General features: G+C 36.2%; 1 protein-coding gene across 2 annotated transcripts in view; it reads left to right on the plus strand.

The window, feature by feature from the left end:
* TLL1 (tolloid like 1) overlaps positions 1 to 20,516 on the plus strand; it is a 174,475-nt gene extending 153,959 nt beyond the window's left edge. The window contains exons 18-21 of one of the 2 annotated variants that reach the window (XM_036240610.1): positions 1,180 to 1,307; positions 12,488 to 12,701; positions 17,886 to 18,136; positions 19,240 to 19,371. In XM_036240610.1, coding sequence (XP_036096503.1) covers positions 1,180 to 1,307; positions 12,488 to 12,701; positions 17,886 to 18,136; positions 19,240 to 19,371 — 725 coding nt within the window. Of the gene's footprint in view, positions 1 to 1,179; positions 1,308 to 12,487; positions 12,702 to 17,885; positions 18,137 to 19,239 lie in introns of both variants that reach the window. The other variant, XM_036240611.1, reaches the window with a different exon arrangement.
* The last annotated feature ends 7,300 nt before the right edge of the window (positions 20,517 to 27,816 follow it).

Genomic DNA, 27,816 nt, shown 5'->3' on the forward strand with positions numbered 1-27,816 from the left:
TATGGCAAAGCAAAGACAGGGAGCATGGAATTTAGAATACCCTGGTCAAGACAGGATCCAGACTTTAAGGCTATTTTGTTGTTACATGATCCTATGTTGTCAGAAAGGAGCTGAATTTCACCTCCTTGCTGTATTCCTCGCAAATCCAAACCTCCCTATGGACCCCCGCACTGTTCAGATCAAGGTCCAGTGGTAAGGACTGTGACAACAACACGTTCCTGTTGGCATCCTGCCTTTATTGTGCAGCCCTGCTGTGGAGCAGGTGCTTTGTCCATTTAGTAAAGGATTTCCCCAAAGAGGTTTCTTGGAAAATTTCAGGGAATTTATTGTACTTCAGAATGGGATACACAATACATAACAAACAATCCGCAGTCTAAATCAGGACGTGTAAGGTGCTGCTTCATAAATTATACAGAATGAACGGAGCCTGAGGATATTAAGTGCTTTTGAAATTTAATATTAACACATGGATGCCTTTAAGATGAAGTTATTTCAATTGTGAAAAACCTAAAAGAAATTTCATCTTAATTGAATATTCTTGGATTAGTTTAGAAGCTATCACCCTGGCTAGTAACTGCTCACTTATCCCCCTCCTCCCCCCTTATTGCTTCATTATACTTTGATGAAATTGGAGTTGATTTACTTTAGCAGCCAAAATGTTAGTTTCAGTATTCAAATGTACATTTTAACTAAAGGAGAGAGAAAATATAAATACATAATTCATAAAGTGCCTTCATGATGTTAATTAGCTATAAATGATGTTTCTGTTAATAGAAAACAATGAATTAAAATAGCATAATCCATTGATTTTTATTTGTAGCATTGCATTAAATATTTTGCACATACCAGGTGTTGCTGTCCTTGATTGTCAATATATGTTGCTCTGTTAAAGTCTGAACTTACAGATCCAGCAGTTTAAAATCATTTATTTTCTGTTAGGTATGTATAAAATTCATCGTAAACACTTAATTTCATGAAAGCAAGAAAATAAACATTGCCTGATTAAGCTCAGCAACATGTGTGCCAAAGCAGATGAATATTATAACAGAGACTGGAGTGATGATTAGTTAGTATTCAGAAAAATCTTTCAGTAAGATAGTGGGTAAACAGGCTGCTTTCTTGTTGATCCAATACTGGGCTAGATTTCTGCACTGATTGATATTATCATTATTGGCACAGCTGAATGTGAACAGAAGATCCACAGTCCAAGTGGCTTCATCACCAGCCCCAACTGGCCAGACAAGTACCCAAGCAGGAAGGAATGCACATGGGAAATCAGTGCCACTCCGGGCCATCGAGTCAAATTAGTAAGTGAGCACATCATCCTTCTTTTATTAAGCTGACTGCCCATGTCTTCCATGGCTAGCACGTGAAAGTAAAATGAATGTTTATTTAATTGAATTGAGTTAGTAGGCAGATAGAAAAGATTTTCCTTCTTATGCTTTCCTGCTGACACTAAAAAAAATCCCTGATTTTTTAGATCAAGGCGATAGTAATGGTAGCCATGAGCTTCTCACATAGTGACCTTATCCTGGATGCTTTAAAAGGTATTACCAACGTTACTGCAAAGCAGTAAGCTCTACTTCATAATGTATTATTAAACATGATGTTTCCAAATGGAGAAAGCTAAAAAGGCTTAAAAAAATTAGAAATTGAGCAAGACAGCATTAAAATAGGTATTCACTTAAACACAGCATAGTAAATTCTATTGACTGTGTCATTTCTATATGCCTCATAGACAGAGCATATGTATTTTCTATAATAAAACTAATTTTGTTTTGCAGTTTGTGAAATATTATTTTTGCATACTACAGTTGCCCTCTCTAGATGAATACTGATATTCTAGACTTCTCCCAAATTCAAATATAAATTTGTGTTTGTCCTTTTTCCTGTATTCTTTGAGCCTCACATTCTGTCTGGTCATCTGATCGTATATATTTAATTTCATTATAGGTTACAGAATACTTGGAGAGAATAATTTTAAAAATCAAATCATAGGAATATAGAAATTTTAACAATTACCTCAATATGCTGCTGTCAAAAGCATGAGAAAATGACAGCTAGCAAGGCTCAGGATAGCCTAGCAGTCTCCATAACAACGGACAAGATATTGCGTTGAGATTGGGACTGGACCAGTCTAGCAATAATGTTAATTTAAAAATTGTTTTAACCCTTTCCTTTAGTGACTTTAGTTTTGGCCAATAAAGAGGTTGTCATTTTCTGTAGCATTATAATAATAAAATTAGAGACAGCCACCAATATATTTATATTCCTATTATGGAGCTCCCTGCAGTCAAAATATTGCTAAAATATTGGTAGGTGACTTTCCAAACAGACATCCATTCATTTCAGCCAGTCTTTGGAAGGATGCTAGATGCTAAGGTGACAGCACTGTGAAACATGGTTGCTTTCCAGTCCTGTCCAAGGTCCTGACCGAGAGGCTCACTCTCTGAAAGCTCTGGGCTGAGATGTAGAGGCTGCGTTCTTTTCAGCAGAGCAGTTAGCAAAGGGGGTTGAGAACATGGATATTTCAAAATACTTTTTTGTGTGTAGATCCAAATTTTGTCTGGTATTTGATATCAAAGTCTTCTAAAGAATTTCCTTTTATATGTTGAGTAAAGTATGTCTGTGTAGTGTCACTATTTAAAGACATTTTCACTGGGTATAGAATTCTAGGATGACAATTTTATTTTCCTGTCTGCACTTTATTTTCCTGTCTGCACATTATTTTCTGACTTTCATTGTTTCTAATAAGTCTGTTGTAAATCTCAATTTTATTCCTGTGAAAGTAATGATTCCTTTATCCTATGGCTACAACTCAACTTTTTTTTTTTTAATCAGCAGTTTGAATTCAATGTATCTAGGAGTGTGTGTGTGTGTGTGTGTGTGTGTGTGTTTTATGTGTAGTAATTTATTCTCAGATTTCTATGAATTTCTTGCATCTGTACTGTGGTATCTGTCATGAATTTTTGAAAAATTTCAACCATTTATTTTCCACAAAATTCTCTGCATTATTGTCTTTCTTCACCTTCTTGGACTTCAATTACACATAAACTATGTTGTTTCATTTTAGCCCATAACTCTTTGATGCTCTGTTATTTTTAGTCATTCTTTTTTGAGTCTTAAGTTTTAGTAATTTATATGAGCCTATCTTCAAGTTCCATAATTGTTTCTTTGGCTGTCTTAAGTCTACTGATAAGCTTTTTAAAGATGTTCTTTATCTCTCTTATGTTTTCTATCTCTAACATTTCCATTTGATCCATTATTATAGTTCTTATGTGTATTAGTCAGCTCAGGCTGCCATGAAAATACCATAGAGTGTCTAAAACACCAAAATTTGATTTTCTCACAGTTTTGGAACCTTGAAGTTCAAGATCAGGTGCTGTCAGTGTTGGCATCCAGGGAGGCCTGTTTTCCTGGCTTTTGATGATGCTTCATTGCTCTGTCTTCACATGACCTCTTCTCTTTTTTGCATGAACAGAGAAGTACTGCTCTGGTGCTTCTTCACCTTCTTATAAGGACACTAATGGGATTAGGGCTTCATCCTTAGGACCTCGTTTAACCTTAATTACCGTCCTAAAGGACCTCCCTGTAAGTGCAGGCACGTTGGAGTTTAGGACATTGACATATGAATTGAGGGAAAGGCAATTCATGTCAAATAACAGTCTGAATGCTGAAATTTCCCATCTATTTTTGCATGTTGCCTGCATTTTCATTAGAATCTTTAGCAAATTAATTATAGTTATTTTAAATTCTGTTTGATAGTTTAAACATAGGGGTCATGTTTGAGTCTGTTCTTTTATCTCTTAACACTGTGATGTTCTTGGTTTTTTTGTTTGTTTTGCCTTTCTTAGTGTCATTACTTTTTTAAATTAAATGCCATACATTATGTGTATAATAATAGTAGAGACTTTACATCTGGAAATAGATGCATCTTTTCTGTTAGGCTATTAGTGTATGTGTGTATATGGGAGAAGGTGTTGTTGAAAGAATTTAGTCAGTAATTAAGCTGAGTTTGGCTTTTCTTGTTTCTGTGATATCTTCAATGTACCATTGGCTTCAAATTCCTTTTTCTTAGATGGGAAGCTAAGATTTAAGAGGCATTTTATCAATGTTTGGCCTACATCTTTTGCTTCCCCATTGATATCCACCATGAACCGTGTCCCTCTCCATACTTGTTTCTTCTCCAGTGGTAGACTGCAGTTGCTCATTACTTGGTGCTTCCTACTCCGGTGGTGAGGGCAAGGGGTTCTCTATTGTCTTAGCACATCCTCCTCTTTAGATAGGCTCTGTGGTTTAGGTACTAGGGTTTATCTTTCCCAGTGGTCCTGTTTTTGTCTCCCTGACAACCAAACTCCACCTTTTAGCTCTAGTTGGTCTTCCATGGGAGAGTTTCTTTGCCCTCATGCAGTCATAGCAGACCTCAAATATTATTGGTGTTGGAACCTGTCTCAGGACTTCCCCAGGAGCAGAAGTATTTTATGTTTTGTTTTTTTAAAACCTTTCCCTTGGCAGCACGACGTCTATACCTTTGCCCTGGTAGTGATAGCGTTTTCTGCTCTACCCCCAGAGGCTTCGGGCTTTGTTTCCCAGAAGAGAGTTGCAACAGGGCTTCATGCTTTTCTCCCAGCATGTTCCCTTTTCCAAGCCTGTAACCCCAAGGAAAGCGCTTGGCCATCTCCTGCTCTGCCCACAGTGTTTCTCATGAACAGGAGATTGAGGTCATGGAGAAGAGCCTGTGAGTGGGTGCGGACTCCCTATGTCTGGAGCTCCTAGGGGTTTTATACTCTTACCCCTGTTCACATGTGATGTTTACCAAGCCATTAAAAATTATAGCTGAGCCCAGCTGGTGTGGCTCAGTGGATTGAGCATCGTCTCACGGACTAAGGGATCCTAGTTCAATTTCTGGTCATGGCACATGCCCAGGGTATGGGCTCAGTCCCCAGTAGGGCACGTGTAGGAGGCAGCCAATTGATGTTTCTCTCTCACATAAATGTTTCTAGCGCTCTCTCTCTCTCTCTCTCTCAAAAACTCAATAAAAACATATTTAAAAATAACTAACTAAATAAATAAATAAGTAAATAAAAATTATAGCTGAATGCTTCTTACCTGATTACATAGCACCCAACATCTCTTCCTTCTTTCTGTAGTCTGCCAATGTGAGCAGGTGCTTATTTCTCATCTCCCCCGGGAGGAGCCTGAGATGCAGTGGATTTGATACTACTTGGTTGACTGGTGATTTCAGTTCTTGGATGTGTTCAGCAAAGTTTGATTTTTTTTTTTTTTAAGTTTACATGGGTTTTTTATATTAGAGTAAAAGCAACACTATTTCCAGCTTTCTGTATCCAAGGGGCAATAGAACTCCTGACATACCTCAATTTGGCAATACTTTATTCATTCTCAATTGTATGTTTTCCAGCTTATTGAACATCTCTTTCAACTTGAAGTCTGTTCTTTTATAAATTACAGGTTTTATTTTGCATGCAAATATTTTCTTGAGGACATAAAGCACATCTGTTCAACAATGGTCATACTTGTCATGATCCTAAGAAGATAATTTTCTGAAGGAAAAGGAGAGCTTTAATGTAAATACAGGTCTTTGTTTTAAGTATTTTCCTTTGTGACCTTAGTAGAAGTAGTTACAGTCTAAGCCAGGTTTTCTCAAATATTGGCATATATCAGAATTACCTGGAAGATTTGTTCAAACACTCACTTTTGCCACTCCAAGTTTCTAAATAATAGATAATGTTGATTCAACTATTTTTCCCCATTAATCCTGTTTATCTGAAACATGACTCTAGCCCTGGCCGGTTTGGCTCAGCGGTTAGAGCATCAGCCTGCGGTCCCGAGAGACCCGGGTTCGGTTCCCGCTAAGGGCATGTACCTTGGTTGCAGTTTGTCCCCGGCCCTGGTTGGTCGTGCGGGTGGCAGCCACTCGATGTGTCCCTTTCACATCGATGTTTCTCTCTCTCTCTCTCCCTCCTACTCTATCTGAACAAAAAGAAAAAATAAAAATAAAAATAAAACATGACTCTAAATATCACTCCAGGAATCAGGATCAGTCCCAGGCAGTTTAGGTGATTTGTCCCGTTTATAAAGCTAGTAGGCCTATAAATACCTTCAAGCGCAGGCATTCTGTCTCTACATTTAATCTATTTTTGATAATTCTGCATTGAGAAGAAAGAGATCCATAATTACTGTGCATGTGCACATATATAATAATTTAAATAGAAAACAATCATGTTAATAAGACAAACTTACAATGATTGACTAAAACAAATACACACGAGAAACTGGAGGGATTAGGACCATATATTTGGAACTTGAGGAGACTTAGTCTAAACGTAGCACTTCTTACTAGCTGTGTTACCTTGGGAAGATACTTAACCATTAAAGCCTTGATTGTTTTATCCGCAAATTGGAGCTAATACTACTGAATTTCATGTGTGTTAAATGAACTTGTATAGAAAATATTTGGCATAGTGCTTTACTAAATGACAATGAAGCTTGATGTTTGATATCCAAAGACTGATCATAATTATAATAATGATTAATAATTAAAATTTTATACCATGTTATTACATAAGTCAACCATGATCAACTTTTTATGTAGCCTTATGAATTTGAAATTAAATTCTAACAATTAAAAATGTAGCTAATGATTACTTGTCAGAAAACTTTTTCTTCAAAGGGTTGGATAGTAAATATTATAGACTTTGTAGACTGTGTTGATTGTGTTGCAACAGTTTTAAAAATTCTGCTGTTCTGTTGTGAAAGCAGCCATAGTCAATTCACAAATGAATGGACATGGTTGTGTTCTAATAAAAATTTAATTACAAAAACAGGCCACAGACCATATTTGCCCTATGAGATTTAGTTTATTGACTCAAGCTAAGAAGGTCGGGAGTAAAACAGTCTGAAATCATGCATGGTGTCTTAAGTGTTTGTGCTCATGTTCCTAAAAAGTACAGAGTGAAAATATTTGTATTTACTTTCTATGGTAAGTAGAATCATTCTCTCCAAGCCCCCAAATATATTCTGGGGATCCTCATCCCCAGAATCTGTGTATATGTTACCTTACATGGCAAAAGAAACTGTGGTTTAATTAAGGATCTTGAAATGGAGAGATTATGCTGGAATATCTGGATGAGCTCTATGGAATCACAAGGGTCCTTCCGAGAGGGGGGCAGGAGGTCAAAGAGGAGAGATGATATTATACTCTCAGTTTTGATTATGGGGCAGTGGACATGAGCCAAGGAGTAAGGGCCGCCTTTCAAAGCTGGAAAAATACAAGGAGACAGATCCTCACCTAGGACCTCTAGAAGTAACACAGGCTGCCCATCCATTTTTATAGACTACTGACCTCTACAGCCCTAGGACAATACATTTGTGTTGTTTTAAACCACTATATTTGTGGTCCTTTGCTACTGCAACAATAGGAAGCTAGTACCTTTGCCTTGATTTCGTGTGTGTGTAGGTGTGTGTTTAATCATGACATACTGCATGATAATAGCTACAAAGTAAAAGAAATTGTTAGTTGAGAGATACTTGGAAAACTCTTCTTACTAAAAAAAGGATAAAGTTCTGAATGAGTAAGAATAAAGATCTATTATTTCTGGCTTCACCCTGTTTTGTTTTAAGAGACTAAACTGATCATTAAATTTGGGGGACCGCTTCATTATTTTGAATTACTCTTCATTAAAAACAAAACAAAACTGAACCAAAATTCCAGACAAAGGAGCATACAGCAATAGGTTAATGTACTTACGTCATTTTCATTTGATGTATCATAGCCTAGAGCAGCGGTTCTCAACCTGTGGGTCACGACCCCTTTGGGGGCCGAACGACCCTTTCACAGAGGTCGCCGAAGACATAACAGTAGCAAAATTAGTTATGATGTAGCAACGAAAATAATTTTATGGTTGAGGGTCACCACAACATGAGGAACTGTATTATAGGGTCGCAGCATTAGGAAGGTTGAGAACCACTGGACTAGTTTTGCTAAGTTACATAGTTGTAATTTATAGCTTCATACATGGGACATTTTTAGAAAACAAAAACACCCACCAGTGTTATGTAATTCTCTACCATAAATCCATAAAAGGTATATTTGATCGCAGTTATAGAGGACTCATGGAAAAACAAAAGAAAGACCTTTTTATTAGAAGACGGGTTTGTATTCCACTGTGCGATTTTTTCCAGTGGCCTCTAATGCTTCCAATACCTTGTGGGAAACCGAATGACTTCTCACCCAAGACAAGAAAAGGCAAACGATGACTTCGACTAGGAAACTCTGAACCTTATTTCACAGCTGCACAACTTGCATCAGTCTCTTGAATTCTCTCAAATGGTCACCCTGGCTAAATTTTATTTCCGCATTAGGCACTATCATTTTACTATCTTGTCCTTTGTGAATATATGTAGAGACTCTGAGTGGTCTTATGCTTTAGCCAGTGCTGTGTTTTCAGTAAGGCACCTCCACAGATGTTCAGATGAGGGGCCTGGCTGGTGGCCAGCGAGGTAGATTAGGTTTGCTGCAGTGTTCCAGAAACACACAGTTATTCTTTCCACAGCCTAAAATGAGAGTTCAGTTTTATTTCTTTTGAAGGGTCTCCTTAATCTCTTCGTTTGTCTTGTGAGAAATACATGAAGATTCCTGACTAGAGCTCACAGTTCTTCACTCTTGGTCTTTCTAAAACCTAGATTAGTGAGCTTAAAATCATAGGACTATAATAATGCAATGAGTAAGGTTTAAGTTCGAATACCAACATGTCTGTAAAGTATTAGAGTAAATGCTTAAAAAAATACTTAAAAATCCGCCCAAAGAAGGTAGTGTCCCAGCAGAAATCAGTCCCTTGCAGCTCCGTACATCAGCTTTGCCAGCTGCCCTGTCCTCGCTGCAAAGTTGAAGGACGTCTGGGGTATCTCAGTGTCTTTGTGGGGCACGGCTGTAGCATCGGGTCCTGGTGGCTGGAAATGTTCACATTCGACCTGGCTTAGAGATTCATGACACAGCGTGTGTCACAGTATAAAGTAATAAATTGTGTATCTCACTTTATCTTTGGAAACTTGAAAAAGTATTTTTAAAGATTTCTAATTTCCCATGGGCTCCCATAATACTTTTCTGTGGCCTGGAAATATTTAGTATTGAGGCAAAGTTACTATGCATGGAGGTCCCACTATGTGGATGTCTCAGTGATATTAAGGGCCAGATTTATGAGATCCCAGCATGTGAGTTAGTCACGCTTGTGCTTTGGGGCGGGAGCATTTGGGTTAGACCAACTGCTGGGAAAGGACCACCCAATCTTTTCAATTGACCTAACAAGCTGCTACCAATTCCAAGAGGAAAATTCATTAATACCTTAATGAATGAGAGTTGTTTGCATTGCTTGAAAATATGTCAGCTATACAACCTTGGCCTAATTTGATTCTTATAGAGTCAGTCTGATTCCATTAGTAATTTGATAGAAAGCTGGAGCCAGTTGGCCCCAGACCAGGTGTCAGTATGCCCCCCAGCCCCCCAACCCCCCACTCAATGCCACTTTGTGCAGTGTTGCTCTGTTCTGTAAAACAGATGTTAGGATTTACTCCAGATGTCCTGCGTTTCATTAGGGAGTGAAGTAGTCACTTAGTTATCTCATTCACTTCGTTTTCAATGGACCAACCAATGGACTGAACATATGTGGTCTGTAATTTCTGATTCCATGTTTAACTTTTGCCTAGAGTATATGCTTTAGTATGCCATTAACCCCAACTCTTACAGTGTTCTCTTCTGTACAGTATGTTTCTCTGTTCTTTATATGTACAGATGAATTATTCTGAATCACATTCCAAAACAATTACTTAGCATGATTTTCAGATACTATTATTTTCCTCTTGAAATAATATTGATCTTATAATTCAGAAGCTTGATATCATATTTAATAAATTTATCTGGGTGCAGTTAAGCCAATTTTCTCTTTTTGGTTTTTTAACAGTTACAAACTGACATTAAGACTGTAGATGTGTACACAGGCTAAAAGAAGCTGACTGGGTACCATCTTATGAGAGGCAGAAAATCAGCCGTTTTGGTCTGCCTCTCTCTTCCAAAGCCTTTCCACTGATGGGTTTAGCCATAAACATGGGATAGGTGGTCAGGCAAATGAATAGATAGACTTGTCTAGACATTCAGCCAACCATCCATTTAGGTTCTTCTATATTCCATGTTGACTCTATCCACTCTATGCCAAAGAATTATAAAGAATAATAAATGACAAACTTCTTCAGTTACCACCTACTTGGAATATTGTGTTTCAGGATAATTAAACTCTGCTCACTATATTTTCCTGCAACATTTTTTGTTTGTTTGTTTTTTTCCAGTGCAATTCTTTGTGTTATAGTCTTTTTTTGCACTATCCAGTGTCTTTGGTCAAATTCAGTGAATGTTCCTTTTTACCCATAATGATTATAACAGATAATGATTCTCTAATGCTTATTTGTTCTAACATTTTAATTTATACATTTTATAAATTAGAGTTCAGTGGAATGAGACACAAAAAACTAGCCCTATTTCTTTTATTTTATTTCTCACTTTCCATTTCTCTCTCCTACACCCTAATTAATATAAATTGCTTCTTTCATTTATTCTCTTACTCCCTCAAAGTCAGAAGTGATAGTAGACAGAGGCGTGGTATGTAATAGATAACTGTGGCCAGCACCGAGGGAGAACTCTTCTTAATCACTTTTTCTTTGAAAATTACAAAATGTATGTCAATTAAACTGAGAATTGTGATTGCTTCACACAATTGCATTGAAGAAAACATATATGTAAAAAGTTTATGTGCAAATATTTTATGCTACAGGGATTATAGCAAAATTCATGAATTTTCAAGTATATTTTATCTTCCCTCGGGTTTCCTTTCTTGTCTATTATATTTTATTTATTATTATTATTATTTTAGCTTTGCTCTATAGTAGTGATGGCTTATTTGTTTGAATGTATGGTGGTTTTTCTGGGGAAAGGAAAAAGCCTGGACTGGTCATTGCAAATAACCTGGAATTATTAATAGTTTGGACTGTATTTTCAGTCCATCTCAATTATGATTTTTTATTTTAAGAATTTGTGAAGACCTGCACATAAAAATTACTACACAAGTAAATAAGAATGATTTTTAAAGAGGAGCCCATAATAAACTTTGAAGGACTCCAAATATTAAAATAAGTATACCATCTTTCTGAAAAGTAAATTTTAAAAATCTTGCCTAAAGTCACCTTGGTTTTTTCTAATAATGTGGGTTATAAAATCTAAATAAATATACACTGAAAAATCCCTTTGTTTCAGTTATTATATTAAGCTTTACTGCATTTAATCTTTGTCAAAATATAATAATTACTTTACAGATTTTTTTTTTTTTTTTTTTAGTTTTGGTGCCTAAAGTAGAGCAACAAAACCAGAAGGAATTAATTTTTAATATAATAGTTTAAAATTTTTGTTGCATTCATAAAAAATTCAGAATTAAATTTAGAATAAAATATTATTGTGTTATTCCAATTTGTCTAATACTGGTGTAGATTTTATTGCAATAGTACAATTAGTTATAATAGTCAAATAGCAGAATTTCACATGGAGTTATTACATTTTCTCCTCATTTTGTTTTCCTAGAGCTTTTACATTCTATTCATTTTACAGCTCTTTCAATAATGTGTTATATGTATTAAATCATTTGCATGGCCTGAACATATTTAATTGATCTGATTTCTGCTTCAAAAACCAGAACCCACTTTCAATGATAAGTAACTCTTTCTTTCTTTCTTTCTTTCTTTCTTTCTTTCTTTCTTTCTTTCTTTCTTTCTTTCTTTCTTTCTTGCTTTCTTTCTTGCTTTCTTTCTTGCTTTCTTTCCTTTCTTGCTTTCTTTCCTTCTTTCTTTCTCTTTTCTTCCTTCCTTCCTTCCTTCCTTTTCCTTCCCTCCCTCCTTCCCTTCCCCTCCCCTCCCCTCCCCTTCCTTCCTTCCTCCCTTCCTTCCTTCCTCCCTCTCTTCCTCTCTTCCTTTCCTTCCTTCTTCCTTCCTTCCTTCCTTCCTCTCCTTGCCTTCCTGTCCTTCCTTCCTTCCCCTTCTCTCCTCATCTCATCTCTCTCTCTCTCGCTCTCTCTCTTCTCATCCTCATCGAGGATGCTTCCGTCCCTCTCCTCTACCTCTTCAGTCCCTCTCCCTCTCTGCCCTCTGCCTCTCCGCTCCCCTCTCCCCCCTCTCTGCTCCTCGCATCCTCTCTCGCCTCTCCGCTCTCTCTCTCTCTCCATCTCTCCCTCTTCCCTCGCCCTCATCCCTCCTCTCTCTCCTCTTCTCTCCCTCATCCTCTCCCTCCGCACGCCTCTCCGTCCTGCATCTCTCCCTCTCTATCCCTCTCCTCTCACCCTCCTTCCCTCGCGGTCCTCCTCCTCTCTCTCTCTCCATCTCTCATCCATCTCTCTCAATCCTCTCTCGCCTCTCTCTCCCTCTCTCTCTACAGGCTTTTAGTGAGTTTGAGATAGAGCAGCATCAAGAATGTGCTTATGATCACTTGGAAGTATTTGATGGAGAAACGGAAAAATCACCAATCCTTGGACGACTCTGTGGCAACAAGATCCCAGAGCCCCTAGTGGCTACTGGAAATAAAATGTTTGTTCGGTTTGTTTCTGATGCATCTGTTCAAAGAAAAGGATTTCAAGCCACACATTCTACAGGTCAGCAAATTAGGGCCCTGCTTCTCTGTTCTTACTAAAGTCCGGATTTTTCTTCCTGTGAATGCAGTAGATCCCATAAAAGTATCATAAATGAATCTCCAGGCACAGCAGAAGAAATCCCACTGGATTACTGTAGGAAATACTGGAGAATCCACAGCATCCGACCTAAATAGCTTTGTAGTGGATGAACATTTAGGAAGAAGCCCGCTAGTTTGGTCTGATTCATATTCAAATGCAATATGATCAAATAGAACTACTTCTAAATATTTTTATAATGAATTTCATATTAACTGTAACAACAGTTGGATTTATATGTTAGATTTACCAGATACAAATCTATAGCTTGGTATTCAAAGTTGTGTATTCTCTGAGCCCTACCTGTTCAGTTAGTTCTTATATGAATACATTTTAAAAATCAAATTTGGGATTCATCTCTCTGTTTTACAAAAGCTTATCTGTTTCCACTTTTATTTGGCATGCAATATAGTAGTTCCATAAATCTAATCCCTAATAATGATTTACAGATTACAGTTGTTCTATAAATATTTAAGAAATAGAATAGAATTTAGAAAAATATGGATAATCTTAGGCAAAAGTGTAGGATAACATTTTTATAACATGGAGCCAATTTAACAATATATTCCATAAATGTCTAGGAAATGTCCTTTTTAAAAAAAAAAAAAAAATCCTTTAATTGCTGATGTTTACTACAGTCATTTAGCTTATAGTGACATCTAGTGGCATTACTTACATATAAACTATTGAGACACTTCTGAGAAATCTCTTTGTGTAAACAGTATAAAAATAGTCTGCATCAGCAATTTGCAATCTTTTTTATTTCATGACACACATACACTAATTACTAAAATTCTTCAGCACACCAAAAATATATTTTTTCCAATCTGACAAAAAAAAATAGGTATAATTTTGATTCATTCACATGGGACAGCTATTATATTGGCTGTTGTAAATTTTTTGTTTGTTTGACAATCTAGGGGGGAAAAGTAAGTGCACCTGATTAAGTAGTCAGGTATTGCATGTTTTAAAAATTCTTGTGGCACACAATTTTCAAATTGCTGGTCTACATATTCATCACTTTCAAATTGCTGGTCTACATATTCATCCATGAAATAATTTTTTTTTTCTTTATTGATTCTAGAGAAAGAGGAAGGGAGAGGGAGAGAGAGAGAGAAATATCGATGAGAGAGAACATTGATTGTCCGCCTCCTGCACGCCCCCCACTGGGGATCAGGCACACAACCTGGGCATATGCGCTGACCAGGAGTCGAACCAGCAACCTCTTGGTACATGGTTCGATGCTCAACCACTGAGCCACACTGGCCGGGTGTCCATGAAACAATTTTAGTGCAGTAATTTTTGTCACAGTTTCATGTTGATGGCATTTGTTTTCCTTTGTTTTAGAAATTCAAATTTTAATTATTTTATTGTCCAACATTTTTCACTCTAGTATATTTTATTATGAGCATTAGATTTACACTGAAGTCTGTGAGAACGTGGATATTGTCGGGAATTGGGCTCATAAATAATACCAATTAATAATTTTTCATTGTCAATATAAATATTTTAGTTTGAGAAAATCTTTCATGGACCATAAATTTCATACTAATGAAAAATTTTCTATACATTTGACTTTTACTTTTAAATATTTTGTTGTTGTTGTTGTTGTTAATCCTCACCCAAGAATATTTTTTCATTTGTTTTTAGATAGAGTGGAAGGGAAAGAGAGAGAGAGAAACATTGATGAGAGAGAGACATGGATCGGTTGCCTCTGCCACTGAGCCAAACAGGCCAGGGTATTTTTAAATATTTTTCTAATAACTTGTCATGTATTGAAGGGGTGAAAAAATTGGAATCCCATTACTCTGTCAGTATTTTTCTGGCACTACAGAGCTCACGGCATGTATAGGTGTAATATTCTGGCTGTCACTGGTTCCAAGAATGCAGTGTGAAGACCAGCTGTCAAAACTTTCAAAATAGCTGATGATATAGAATTTTTCAATTATCAAAGTATAAATCCCCCCTTTTAACGTGATGAAATTTTTCTTTAGTAGAGAAAACTTCTCTTTTTACTCTTTGTGAATGGAAGGTAAAGATTATATTATGTTCCATGTGTCATTGCTTCCAGGATTTGGTCCAACCCTGCCATCACCTATCCGGGAACTTGGGCAAAGATCATTTCTTTGCATCTCAGTTTCTTCATATGTAAAATAATAATTATAAGGTTTCTTACAGCTATAACACCATGACTCCGTACTTTGCCTGATAACTGCTTGTGGAGTGCAGTGTTTATATTACCATTAAGAATCCACTGGTAGTATCTAATTCTTTTTTTTTTTTTTGAAAATTTTAATCAAAGTTGATATTCAATATTATATTAATTTCAAGTGTCTAGCATAGTGGTTAGACATTTACATAACTTACAAAATGATACCTCCCATAAGTCTAGTGCCCACCATTTTAGACACAAACATATACTTTATAAACATTGAATGCTCAAAAGAGCTATATGATGTAGATATTATTTTTATTTTTCAGATGAAGAAATTGAAAATCTGCAGAAGTTTTTAATTTTCCAAGATTTCTAAAATTATATCAAAGCCTGGATTTTATCCTAATTCTATCTCCAAAGTTTATGTACTTATACTGTAGTTTATTTTCTCCTAATGTACACGTTTTGGATTAGAAAGGAAATCATTATGAAAATGGACCACTGTTACTTGAAGCAATAGGTAGAGATTGAATGCTTCCTTATGTAAGTTTTAAACAAATCCTCTGTCCAAAAAAATCTAACTGATTAATCTTACTTTATTTGCCTATGCGGTTCACATCCATTCAAATACCCACGTGAACAACCTCAATCTCATTTTGTTAAGCAAAATGTGCCTGGGATATCATCTAATCTAGCACTGTCATCTCAGAAATGAGAATTCTGAGACTAAAACTTAAATGACAGCCACATAACACAAAAAATAGCAGTTGGAATTAATCTTGGCTTCCCAGCTTTTTCTCATGTGCTCTTGTCAAAATTTTGTATGTGGTCTTCTTTTTTCTTCATGTATAAATTTTGCCTTCACTTAACCACCTTTCTTGGAATTTTCTGGGTAGATTTATTTTATATTGCTACTTTCAAGTGACCATATTTTATGACATATTCTTATGTACTGCCTAGTATGTATTTCTCCCCAAAGCTTCTTTTTAACAAGTTTTTTTATTCTGTAGTTTTTTATCAAATATTTATTTACCACAAGCTTTGGACACACACTGTAAAGTGTTGTAATTTATGAAGGAAAATTAGGAATTCAAGAGGATATTTAGAAAAATAGAAGAAATTCTTGTCTGTTAATTCTTGCCTGATAAGTTAAACTGATTTTCAGATGTTTCTGAACTTCTGATTATCAGTCGGTTTCTACTAACAAAATAGCCAATCCAATACTACATCTGTCCACTTTTTTTGTTACATTTTATAAAGCACTTACATGTTATTTACTGCTGTCTAGAGAATACATGTGGCTATCATCAATGGGCCCTGAAGTATGTGTTTTAATTTGCTTCCCTAAATTTATATTTCTATATACAATTTTAATTTTATCAAGAAGAAAAGCTTCTAACATTATGAAGTCTGAAACTAGGTGATTGGGAATAATGCTTTAATGCAGCTTTATAGCTGCTTTTCCTCAAACCATACTGTTCGAATCCATGGGGAGTGGGTTTCTTTGGAGAATCTTGTGTAGATTTGCTTTCTTGCATGTCCAAATTTATTTTAATCAAGTAGTGAATGGTATTGTTACAGTTTTAAATAAACTAGTTGTAGCAAATAAATCTTTCCAATAAAAATAATCCTGCCCTGGTCAGTTTGGCCCTGCGGTTAGAGCATCGGCATGCGGTCCAGAGAGACCGGGGTTCGATTCCCACTAAGGGCACATACCTCGGTTGCAGTTTGTCCCCGGCCCTGGTTGGTCGTGCAGGTGGCAGCCACTCGATGTGTCCCTTTCACAATGATGTTTCTCTCTCTCTCTCTTCCTCTCTCTCCCTCCCACTCTATCTGAACAAAAAAAAAATGGAAAAATATTCTCGGGTGAGGATAAAAAGAAAAAAATCCTGTGTATTTACTCATAGGATACAGCTATAATACAGAATAAAAAGGAGAAATGTGGAAAGTACTATTTTAAAACATGGCATAGTCTGGTAGGACTTTTCTATAGCACCCATCACCACACTATTTGTCAATGCCATTTAAACATCAAATGATACATTATTATGCTCCTTAGAAAGGAAATTATTTTGATCTAGCTCAATTAAATTAGAATGCCCACTAAAAGCATGGATAGGTCAAATTACAGGACCTCTTCTGGAATTTAATATTTTACCAGGAAATAAACAAGCTTGTCTTTCCAAATGAAAGTGAAGGCCACCCCTGGGCTTCTCTTCCCTTCTTTTCACCTTTCTTATTGAACTTCATTTTTCACTTCCCAGAATTCTGTAGAAGATGCTCTGGCAGCTTGCAAAGTGTTTTCAAACAGGCCATTTAAAAATGGTATTGCTGACATATTGGACTACTCTGTTTATATTTTTCTGACTTGGTAAACAGAGGGGGATATTTGCAAGAAATGTGTTTACTCTGTTTAAAAATCTTCTTTTAAAGGGAGGGACCGTGTTAAATAATATATTAAACATATTTCAAAAGCACTCATAAGTGCCCTCATGATGCCTATTATTTTCTGCTCATGGAATTTCTCTCAGGGCATATAAAAAAACAATACCATCTGCATATAATAGTCAAATGTTCGTCCTTTAAAAATTTGTCCAGTAGACTAAAGTCTCTCTTTTTTTTCATGGTTGGAAAATCAATTCCAGATTTATTATTCTGAGCTATCCACAGGAACCCATAGGATTCTTAGGCTCCCTAGGATCATTGGGCTGATTCACAAGCATGTAATTGTGTACTGAAACAAACGAAAACAAGAACTTTTTGAAATATTTTAAGTCATCTACTTCCCAACTACACCATTTTCTTGAAATTTTCAACAAAATTGAATAATAATGCCTTCTGTCACTTTCAGATAGACATGAATTTAGAAGTTAGAGGATGGTTCAACCCCACTGACATCGAACTGGACCTGTTAAAGCTCATTGCACTTACTTGCTTCCTTTGCTCCCCGGCAGAGTGCGGTGGCCGACTGAAAGCAGAGTGGAAGCCCCGAGACCTGTACTCACACGCTCAGTTCGGGGACAACAACTACCCAGCACAGGTCGACTGCGAATGGCTGTTAGTGTCAGAACGGGGCTCTCGGCTCGAGTTATCCTTCCCGATGTTTGAGGTGGAAGAGGAGGCGGACTGTGGCTATGACTACGTTGAGCTCTTCGGGGGTCTCGACTCAACAGCAGTGGGGCTTGGTCGATTCTGTGGATCAGGGGTAAATACGGCACCAACAGGACACCATAGCCTGAGAAAAATTCCCTATTGATTCATGGCTGACATTTGTAACATATACAAAAGAGCAGTGTTTTTACCAAAAAAAAAAAAAAGCTACATCATATTAATGGCTTGATGCACTATAATATGAGACAGATGAATTCAGTAGTTATAATTTGTTGTTATTGTCCACATTCTAAATTTTATATTCATGGTTTTATAGCTCATTAAATATTGACGTTTTTAATAATGTAAATGGAATATACTTAAACACACGCATCTGACAGTGGTGTCAGCTTCCTAAATTAAAGCATGGAAGAATATGCACACCTTCCAGACTACATTCTCTCTTCAGCAAATACACGGGGTGGGAGTGGCGTGGTCCACCACTGGTGGGCAGGCTCGGCCTGACGTTGCTCAGCCACAGGGTGTCACCTGTGCGCAGGACAGAATGCCAGACACAGGTCGGAGGGTGTCACCAAGAGAAATCAAAAGAAAAACTTAAGGTTTTCTCAATGCCATCTTTTCCAGAATTCACTGCATTAATATCAAATGGTCTTCTGAATATATAGTTTGTTTTGAAGATATTAGTCCTAATATCTATGCTTAAATAATGCTATTAAACTCCTGTCCAAGTAGCAACTGAAATGAAACAAAAAACCTTCTTAGCACTTAGATTAAAACAAGAAGGAATGGACAGTTTGGATTCTGGAAGTGACTCTGCCTCAGAGTAGCTCCTGAAACAAGTTTAATGTTTCTTTACCCTCTCTAAACCTCACTTTATTTGTAAAAAAAAAAAAAAAAAAGAACTTGGCTTTAAAATTTGGGGAAAAAACACCAAGTTCCAGAACTTAGAAACAAACTTTTATGTTCAAAGCCCAGTTGCATCACTGACTAGCTGTGTGATCTTGAGTATGTCATTTGCTTCTCTGAAACTTAAGTTTTCTCATCTATAAAATGAAGAAATCGCTCATATCCACTTTTCAAGATTTTAGGATTAAATTCTATACCAAAAAAAAAAAAAAAAAAATCCCAAGCATGAATTACATTTAAAAAAAAAGTGACTCATTCTCTTGCTTATTTGTTTGTTTGTTCTTTCTTCAGCCACCAGAAGAGATCTATTCAATTACGGATGCAGTTTTGATTCATTTTCACACCGATGACACAATCAACAAGAAAGGATTCCATATAAGATACAAAAGCATTAGATATCCAGATACCACGCATACCAAATAATAACTAATACCAAAAGCTCCTTCAGAAAATGATATCCGTAATGGAGAGAAGACATAGTGGGTTTTTTTTTTTAAATGAAGATATTAGCTCAACTATTTTATATAATGAATTTGAACAGAAGAAAACTGCATCACCAGAATTATCTCTGCACGGAAAGAGACATTTCCAGCGAACCCTGATCAGCATCACCGGGATTGAGCTCCATGCTTGACGGTATAAATACAGCTGGTGGAAGGGCATCCCGTGCTTCAAGGACAAATCCACATGCTTTTGTTCATGGCTTGACACAGACGCCTCCCAATTCAATTAAGTTCAGGGTCTGTGGCCCTGCAGAGTGTGCTTTTTGACAATTTTGCAAGATTTGGGAGAAATGAAACAATCTTGCAGGTCATAAACTGGAACACCCTCTCCTTGTTTCTTAGGATAATTGCTTTGGCTTTGTATCTTGGACACAGTGCAAACCAGATCCATGTAAGATGTTGTGAAATGGGAGTCTTTAGAGAATGATTTGGACTTTATGTGTAGGTGTGTCCAGTGTTTGGAAACTGGAATATTTCAGCTTCATTATTTTCACTTGCAGGCCAGATTAACCTCTTTGAAACACAGATCATCCTGAGACCACTTTATTTTACTGATATTTTGACAAGTTGGAAATGTCAGTAGTTTCTGTCATTGCGATTAAACTCTAGACGTCATTTATTTAAGTGCTGGAAAGTGCCCAGTTGGTCGGTAGACTCAGTTCTTTCATCGAAAGTGCTGCCTTTTCACACCAAATCCAAGACGCCTTGTGATCTTATGTACTTCACGAGAAAACTCCTAACAAGTGTGAACAGGATTCTTCGAAATGACTGTCTGGATAGTTCATACTCAAGTTACCACTGCTGCTATTGTCTTTCTTTTGTTGTTGATCTGTTGTAGTTGTTATTGTTGATGTTGTCATGGTTAATGTATTTAAAAAAATGAAATGAAGCAGAAGTAGGCCTTGTAAGAATTGAAAGATCCCTCTCTCTCTCTTTTTTTCTTCCTGGGATTCACTTAAAAAAAAAAATACAATGTTGGAAAAAGGATTTGTTTCTGAAAGACCTTCTATGGTGCTATTCCATAAACATTTTTTTTAAACAAAGTTTTTTACCTTTGAGCCAACCACCTGTAGACTATGAATGTCTCCCTATGTCTGGCTGGTGGCAATGGAAGACTGAAGACTTGTTCAATGTATCAAGAGTATATCATTGCAAGGGCGGCACTTGTCCTGTGGAACAACTACTTATAATGCCTTAGAATTCTTGCACATGATCAAACAGATCCTTCTAGAAACACATCTTTTGAAATATTGAACATAATAGTGTATGTTAATTAGCAGCTCTAAGGAAAATCCATTTCTGTGACAGAACATTGGGTATAAATAAGTTGACCTGTTTTTGTTATAGAAAATGATTTTCTGCTTTAAAGCCATGTGTGTTTTTAATATTAATGTATGTATATGTGAGCTCGTCTGAGTGCGTGAAGCTATAAGAAGGTGAAAAGTAGTGGGTGTTTTCAAAAGTTAAAATTTATGTGCCAAGTTCTACTAGAATCCTGTTTGGAGTCGCACCTTTCTTAGGAGGTTTCATGGACAAATAATGGGAACTTCTCATTATTATTGACCCATTTAAAAAGTGGCTCTTCAGAGAAACTCTATTTTGATATTTTTTTATGTTGCTGTTGATTGCTCTGTGAAGTAGCTTTGTTTCTGTTAGCTGTCCATGAACATTCAACATTTAATAAAATTGGGTATTTTTCTTCATTTTTACAAAATTAAACTATACACACAGATATAGCTTATTTGTGTTTTGTTACTGTTGCCCTGAAGACTCTTTCCTTGTATATGAATTATAATATGTAAATACATTTTTAAAACCAATCTTTTGATCTTACTGAATGTTACTTTGGAAATGTGTAACTATTGCCTGCAATATAATGAGATTTTAGTGGAGCTGATTTATTCCAGTAACTTCTATATTTTTTCACTAATCTCTAATTAGCCCAAATTCATCAGGAATGGGAAAGAGAACAACACTGACCCCTAGTGCTCGGCACTTGCCTCGCCTGGAACCGGGCACCTGCACCAGCTCCTCTCACCCTGATGCGCCCCTGTGAGCTCTGCGGGATGTTCTCGCTTTGTGGTGCAGAAACCGAGGCTCAGAGCGTACGTAACATTCCCAGGGTCACAGTGTGAAGTCAGATGTTGAAACCCAGCTTGTCTGATATAAAAATCTGTGCTTGTCCTACAGGATGTAGTAGAATCAATCTTGACATATATAAATAGTAGATGTTTTTATGATGAAACTTTTCCACATTGAGTCAATTTTAGGGGAAAATTACAGTAAAACTTTCAGGATAAACCTATGGTTCCTTTCAGAAACAGCATGGCAATTCAAGTATCAACTGTAGATAGCTTGAAGGACCACAGTTAGTACTAGTAATTAAAAAAACAAAACAAAAAACTATAGTTCAAAGTTAGTAACCATGGGCCTTTGTTCTAAAGGATAAATTAAATTATTTGATCTTCTGTGGTAGGGAAATGTAGTGTTCCACTTTAAGAAACATTCTGGATATTCCAGTTGACATTAGGCTACAATGTGCTGCTTCAATACAACCGAGAAGTTCAAGTAAAAAGTTACTTAGAAAGCATATGGAGATGTTGTCATAACTTAGGTCTTCATTGTGGACATTAATTTTTATTGTATGTTATGTCAATCAGTTCACTGCATACTATTTTTCTATTAATTCAACTTTGGCTTAAATGTGTTAAGTATGAATACAGACACCTTCATTGTTTTGTAATAATTGTTAGTTACTGTTCTAGACATTTTATTAAATTAATTTTGTAAATTATTTTCAACCCCTACATTAGTATGTTGGTTATTCTATTTGCCACAGATCTTACTCCTATACATCCTTTACACAGAACACAACAACAACAACAAACTGTTCCTACTTCATATGATTTTGTTATTTTCAAAAGTCATTAATCTAGTTTATTACCATGCCTAATGTACCTGAATAAAACAACATTTTTAAAGAAATAAATGAGAAACAGCAATTGTATTTTCAAAGTCCCCAAATGTTCCATGCCTATATTGGCTGGATTTTTGCTATCTAAGACTAAAAATCATAGTATCTGACTCAAATTCTGTCCGATTTTTAAAAAATATCTTAGTCTCTTTTATTTAGTTTATACTACTACTGTATTTTTGTTGTTGTTGTTAGTCCTCACCCAAGAATATTTTTTATCGATTTTTAGATGGGGTTGGGGAGGGAGAGAGAGAGATTGAAACATCGATGTGAGAGAGATACATCAACTAGTTACCTCCCAAATGACCCCAACTAAGGCCGGGAATCGAACCCCTGACTCTTCAGTCCACAAGCCAACACTCTAACCGCTGAGCCAAACTACCCAGGGCATAACTACTGTATTTTTTATGGTAAGCCTTAACTAGGAAACTTTGTTCTTTCATCCAGAAAATCTCTAAAAGCATCTAATTACTAATTATTATTCTTCAGAAGAATAAAAGTTATATTTAAAAGAAACATAAAATTATATACTTGCTTAGATTTGCTAAACTATAGTCATTTGTGACATTAAAAATGACTTTTACTTAACAATTTTCAAAATGTTTAGAAATTTTGTTCAGTGATAGTGGGAATAAGACTTACTTTTTGTAAAACCTGTAATATCACATGTTAAATCTGGCATGGGGGGAGAAAACAAGAAAAATAATTACCTCCTGAAGTTTTATAACTTGAGCTGCAGTAATGCCTTTTACTTTATAAGGAAAATGTGTAATATGAGCTTCTTAAAAAGAATAATAAAGCTGGTCTGTTAATGAATTGAAGCATTTTATGCTTCAATGTATAGTAGATGGTTGCCAACGAATACTTAGCTTTTAGTCTTTTAGTGTTATTGTTATAAAATTGAAAATTTTGTCATTAGCTCAAGAAACAATTGTTGGCAAGGCTGGCTCTGATACATTGTGAAATATTATTAGTGTCTAAACTTTCTATTGAAATCTACTGTTGTTCATTGTCCAGCCTCAACCCCCCCATCATTCACTGTCCACCATTGTATTGAACCTGAATCCAGCTCACCATGTGATTCTAGTCTGCACCTGATTACTGCAGAGACCAATGCACAATGATTCCAAAGAGATTATAGGCCCTGAGCCCTATATTTATACCACCCCTATCATACAATATCTTAAATAACAATTAATACAATAAGTATCAGCTTCTAATTTCAGAAGACTTGGCGGTAGAAATATATTTGGGTTAAAGCTTATGAAAAGAAAAGACCTATGAAGTCAGTATGTGGCTTAAGGTGTGTAGGTCCTGGCAGCTGGGTCTTGTCTTGCCTTTGTTGCCAGGGTGAAGTGTCGAGTAAATGATGAAATGACTTGTGTTGTTATGTGTTATTTCTATACAAATACACACTGATAGTTTCACCAGCCCCGTACTCTGCTTACTCTGCTCAGTCTACCTGTATTTTTCATATAGCTGGAAAGTTAGTTACACAGCTTTTTATTTTTGCCCAATTATCAAAATTTTGGAGTATACTTTCCTCTGAAAGAAAGTTATTCGACTGATAAATAACATTTTAAACATGTGCTCATTACATCAGTGTATTTTGCAAATTACATTTTAAAAAACAGATCCAATGGTACTTCTATTCAATAATATTATAGAACAATTTTATTAGTAATAATATTTAACTCTACAACAAATTTAAGGACTGGCAAGCTTCATATCTATTAACAGCTCTGTTAGAAATTTTTTACAAGACTATCTACAGAAATTTAGTTAAAAACAATAATTTTCCATCATGATTCCCTAATGATATTTTTTAAGGGAGACTATCAGAATCAGTGGCTCACAAATATTTAAAATTTAATATCTGTCAGGGATTTCTTAAAAATATCTGACAGATTAACTCATTTAATCCTCGCAACTGTGAGTTATATTTTATTGTCTCTATTTTATGGAGGAGGAAATCAATCAAATATACTGGTAAGCAAAATAAATATAAATCACAAAAAACACACTATAATTTCTAATTCAAGGAGAGAGATGCTCGGATTGGATCACAAATTTATAAACTTTTAGACAGGATGCTTGTAAAACAGTACTAGAAGAGTTGGAAGTGAAAAACTCACATCAGATACTTCTAAGCTAAAAGCAGCTAATGTTTCTATGTAATATTAAATAAAATAAATCTTGCATAAAAGATCATATGGTGGTGACTCCACAATAATAAATATAAATAATACATTAAAATTTTTAAAAACGTAAAGTTGGATAAATGTAAGAACAACCCTGAAAACATATAAAATTGTCAAAATTATTTAAAAATGTAATCTATAATGATAAGTGAGAACACTAAGGTCTCAGTAAAAGAGATATTAAGATATAAAGTATTTGCAATCTATATACCTGATGAAGGATTTGAACCCAGATTATATCAAGAAATCCTAAAATTTAATAAGATATAAACCACCCATTAGATTGAGGGTTGGTAAACATGCTGTGAACCAAATCCAGCTTGTTGCCTTTTTGTGTACAGCCCATGAGCAAAGAATAATATGTAAAAAGACTATTAGCCTTTTGGCAAGAACAGTTAAAAAAGTTGAGGACAATTGCATGTTGGCCCATATGTCCTAAAATATTATTTTGGCCCTTTACAGAAAAAGATAGCCAACCCACGTGATAGATAAATATGCGAAGGATATGTATGGGCGATTCACAGAAGAGGAAATCAGAATGGTCAATAAACAGATGAAAACATGTATGACATTGCAATTATTTAAAAAATTCAAATTTGAAAAGTGGAATACTATTACATATCCATTGCATTGGTAAAAAGTTAAAGTCTTAAACACTTCAAGAGTTTGCAAGGATGGATATAGCATAAGAACTCTTACACACTGTTGGAAGAAATGACTTAGTGCAAACCCTTTGGATAGCTACCTGCCCATATCTAACACTTGGAAGGTTACCCATCAACCAGAAATTCCATTCCATGATACAGAAAAACTTGTACTCTAGCCGTGTATTAAAGAGGCCCCCAGAATTGCCAGAGCTGGGCATCAGAGAAGCTAGGTCAAGAATTTTGTTTGACTACTGATTCAATCTCCTTGCTAGTAATTGGTCTGTTTAGATTTTCTATTTCTTCATGATTCAGGAGGTTGTATGTTAAAAGGAATGTATCCAATTTGTTGACATATAGTTGTTCATAGAAATCTCTTATGATCCTTTGTATATGTGTGCTATCAGTTGTAATGTCTCCTCTTTCACTTACAACTTATTTATTTGAGTCCTGTTTTTCCTAGGTAAATCTAGCTAAAGGTTTGTCAATTGTGTTTGTTTTTTTTTTCCCAAAGAACCAGCTCTTCATTTCATTGTTCTTTTTTTATTAATCAATGTTCAAATTTTCACAATTATCCCTATTAAAATAGTTGATTACTCCTAGGACAATATCTATACCAATATCTCTATCCTCTGTCTGTCTGTCTATCTATCTATCTATCTATCTATCTATCTATCTATCTATCACCTATCTATCTACATGCATGTTACGTATGAGTAACACCTGTTATGACAGCGGGTCTATTATAGCTAGTTTTCTCCCCCAATTAATTATTGCACCAATTATCACTCATTCCATTCAGTTGTCCAACATATTTTCAATTGTATGTAAATTCCTCATGAAAATTTACTTTTAACTTAATATTTTGTTTTCAGAAAAGTTCAGTGTTATTTCCTACTGATGAATTGGAACTAATCTTTCTAAAATTAATTTCTACTTGAATACAAATTTTAAATATATTATTTCCTTAAAAGCATGCATTAGTTTACTGAAGAATGCCCCACAATCCTTCATCATATAATTTTTATGCTAACATTTATTAAGCTCTTTCCATGTGTCAGGCACTGTTTTAAGATCTATAATTATATTAATTTTTTAATAATCAGAATAATCCTACAAGACAAATTTATTTTTACAAATGGAAAAACTGTAAATAGTAAAAAGTACTAACCACCTCATTCATTTTTTTAATGTTTTTTTAATTGATTTTTTAGAGGGAGAGGAAGGGACAGAACGATAGAAACTTCCAGGTGAGAGAGAGACATCATTCAGCTGCCTCCTATGTGTTCCCTACTGGGGACTGAACCTGCAACCTGGGCATGTGCCCTGACCAGGAATCGAACCTGGACCTCTCAGTCCATGTGGCAGCACTTAATCCACTGAGCCACACAGGCTGGACCACCTCGTTCATTTTTAATCTTCTATAGTCTTTTACAGACTATAATGTAGTTATTTTGCATAGGATATTTATTCACTGTAGCACCATTTTTCCCCCTGAGGACTTACTTGCATTGAAAATCCATAACTGCATTAAACTTATGGTTGTTTTTATATTAAAGTTTATTTAAGATATGTGTGCAAATAAGTGTTATATGTGTGCAAACAAAGTGTTAAGTAAGTCAGAATGTCATTTAAAATTTTATATGTGGGAATAATAAACCAAGTGAAGCCCATTGTGAATAGTCAGATAATTATTCTTTTATTACAGACTCACCAAATTGTGAGGTCACTTTGCATAAGGGAGAATGTTAGTAACACAATCCTTAATATTGCCACAGTTAAGCAAGTGTACTTAATTTCTCAATATTGGATAAAATGAGTGATCAAATATGGCGGTGGGCAGGACTGGGGCAAAGGTTTGTGTGTGAGAGTGTGAGTGAGTATGAGAGAGAGTGTGAGTGGATATGTGGATGAGCAACACACAGCAGTGTGGAAACTTAAGGCAGACAGTTCAGGTGCTGTGGTCCAGCCACCACCATGCACTGCTTGGCAGGGTACTTCCCCCTACTCAGGGCTGGAAGACCCCACCATTTTGGAAGATCCACTGGGTCCTCTTTGGGAGGAGGCATCAGGGAGCAGTGAGGGCCCAGCAACCTATGGCAATCAGTGTGCCTTGTACCATTGGACCAGTGGTCCCCACTGTGCTAATGTGAGCCAGTGCACAGTAGCCACAGTGCACACTGCCGAGGCACCTGCTCCCCTGGCAGCAGTGGTAGGGCTTGGGAGCTGAGTACCACCCCCAGAGCAGCAGCAGCAGAAGCAGCAACAACAGCAGCAGCAACAGTCAGCTTGGGAGCTGAGCATCATCCCTGACAACAGCAGCAGCAGCCAGCTGAGAAGCAGAGCCCCACTCCCAGCAATAGTGGAAGCTTGGTAGCCAAACCTTCCCCTAGCAGCAGCAGCACAGCTGTTCAGGAGTGGAGCCCCACCCCCAGCAGCAGTGGAGAATCCAGAGTCCAGACCCATTCTCTGGCAGCAGCAGCAGCAGCATGGATTGGGAGCTGAGCCCAGCCAGGTAGCAGCAGTACCTGGGGACCCATGCACCC

The sequence above is a fragment of the Molossus molossus genome, unplaced genomic scaffold, assembly GCF_014108415.1.
Source record: "Molossus molossus isolate mMolMol1 unplaced genomic scaffold, mMolMol1.p scaffold_m16_p_4, whole genome shotgun sequence".
NCBI lineage: Eukaryota > Metazoa > Chordata > Mammalia > Chiroptera > Molossidae > Molossus > Molossus molossus.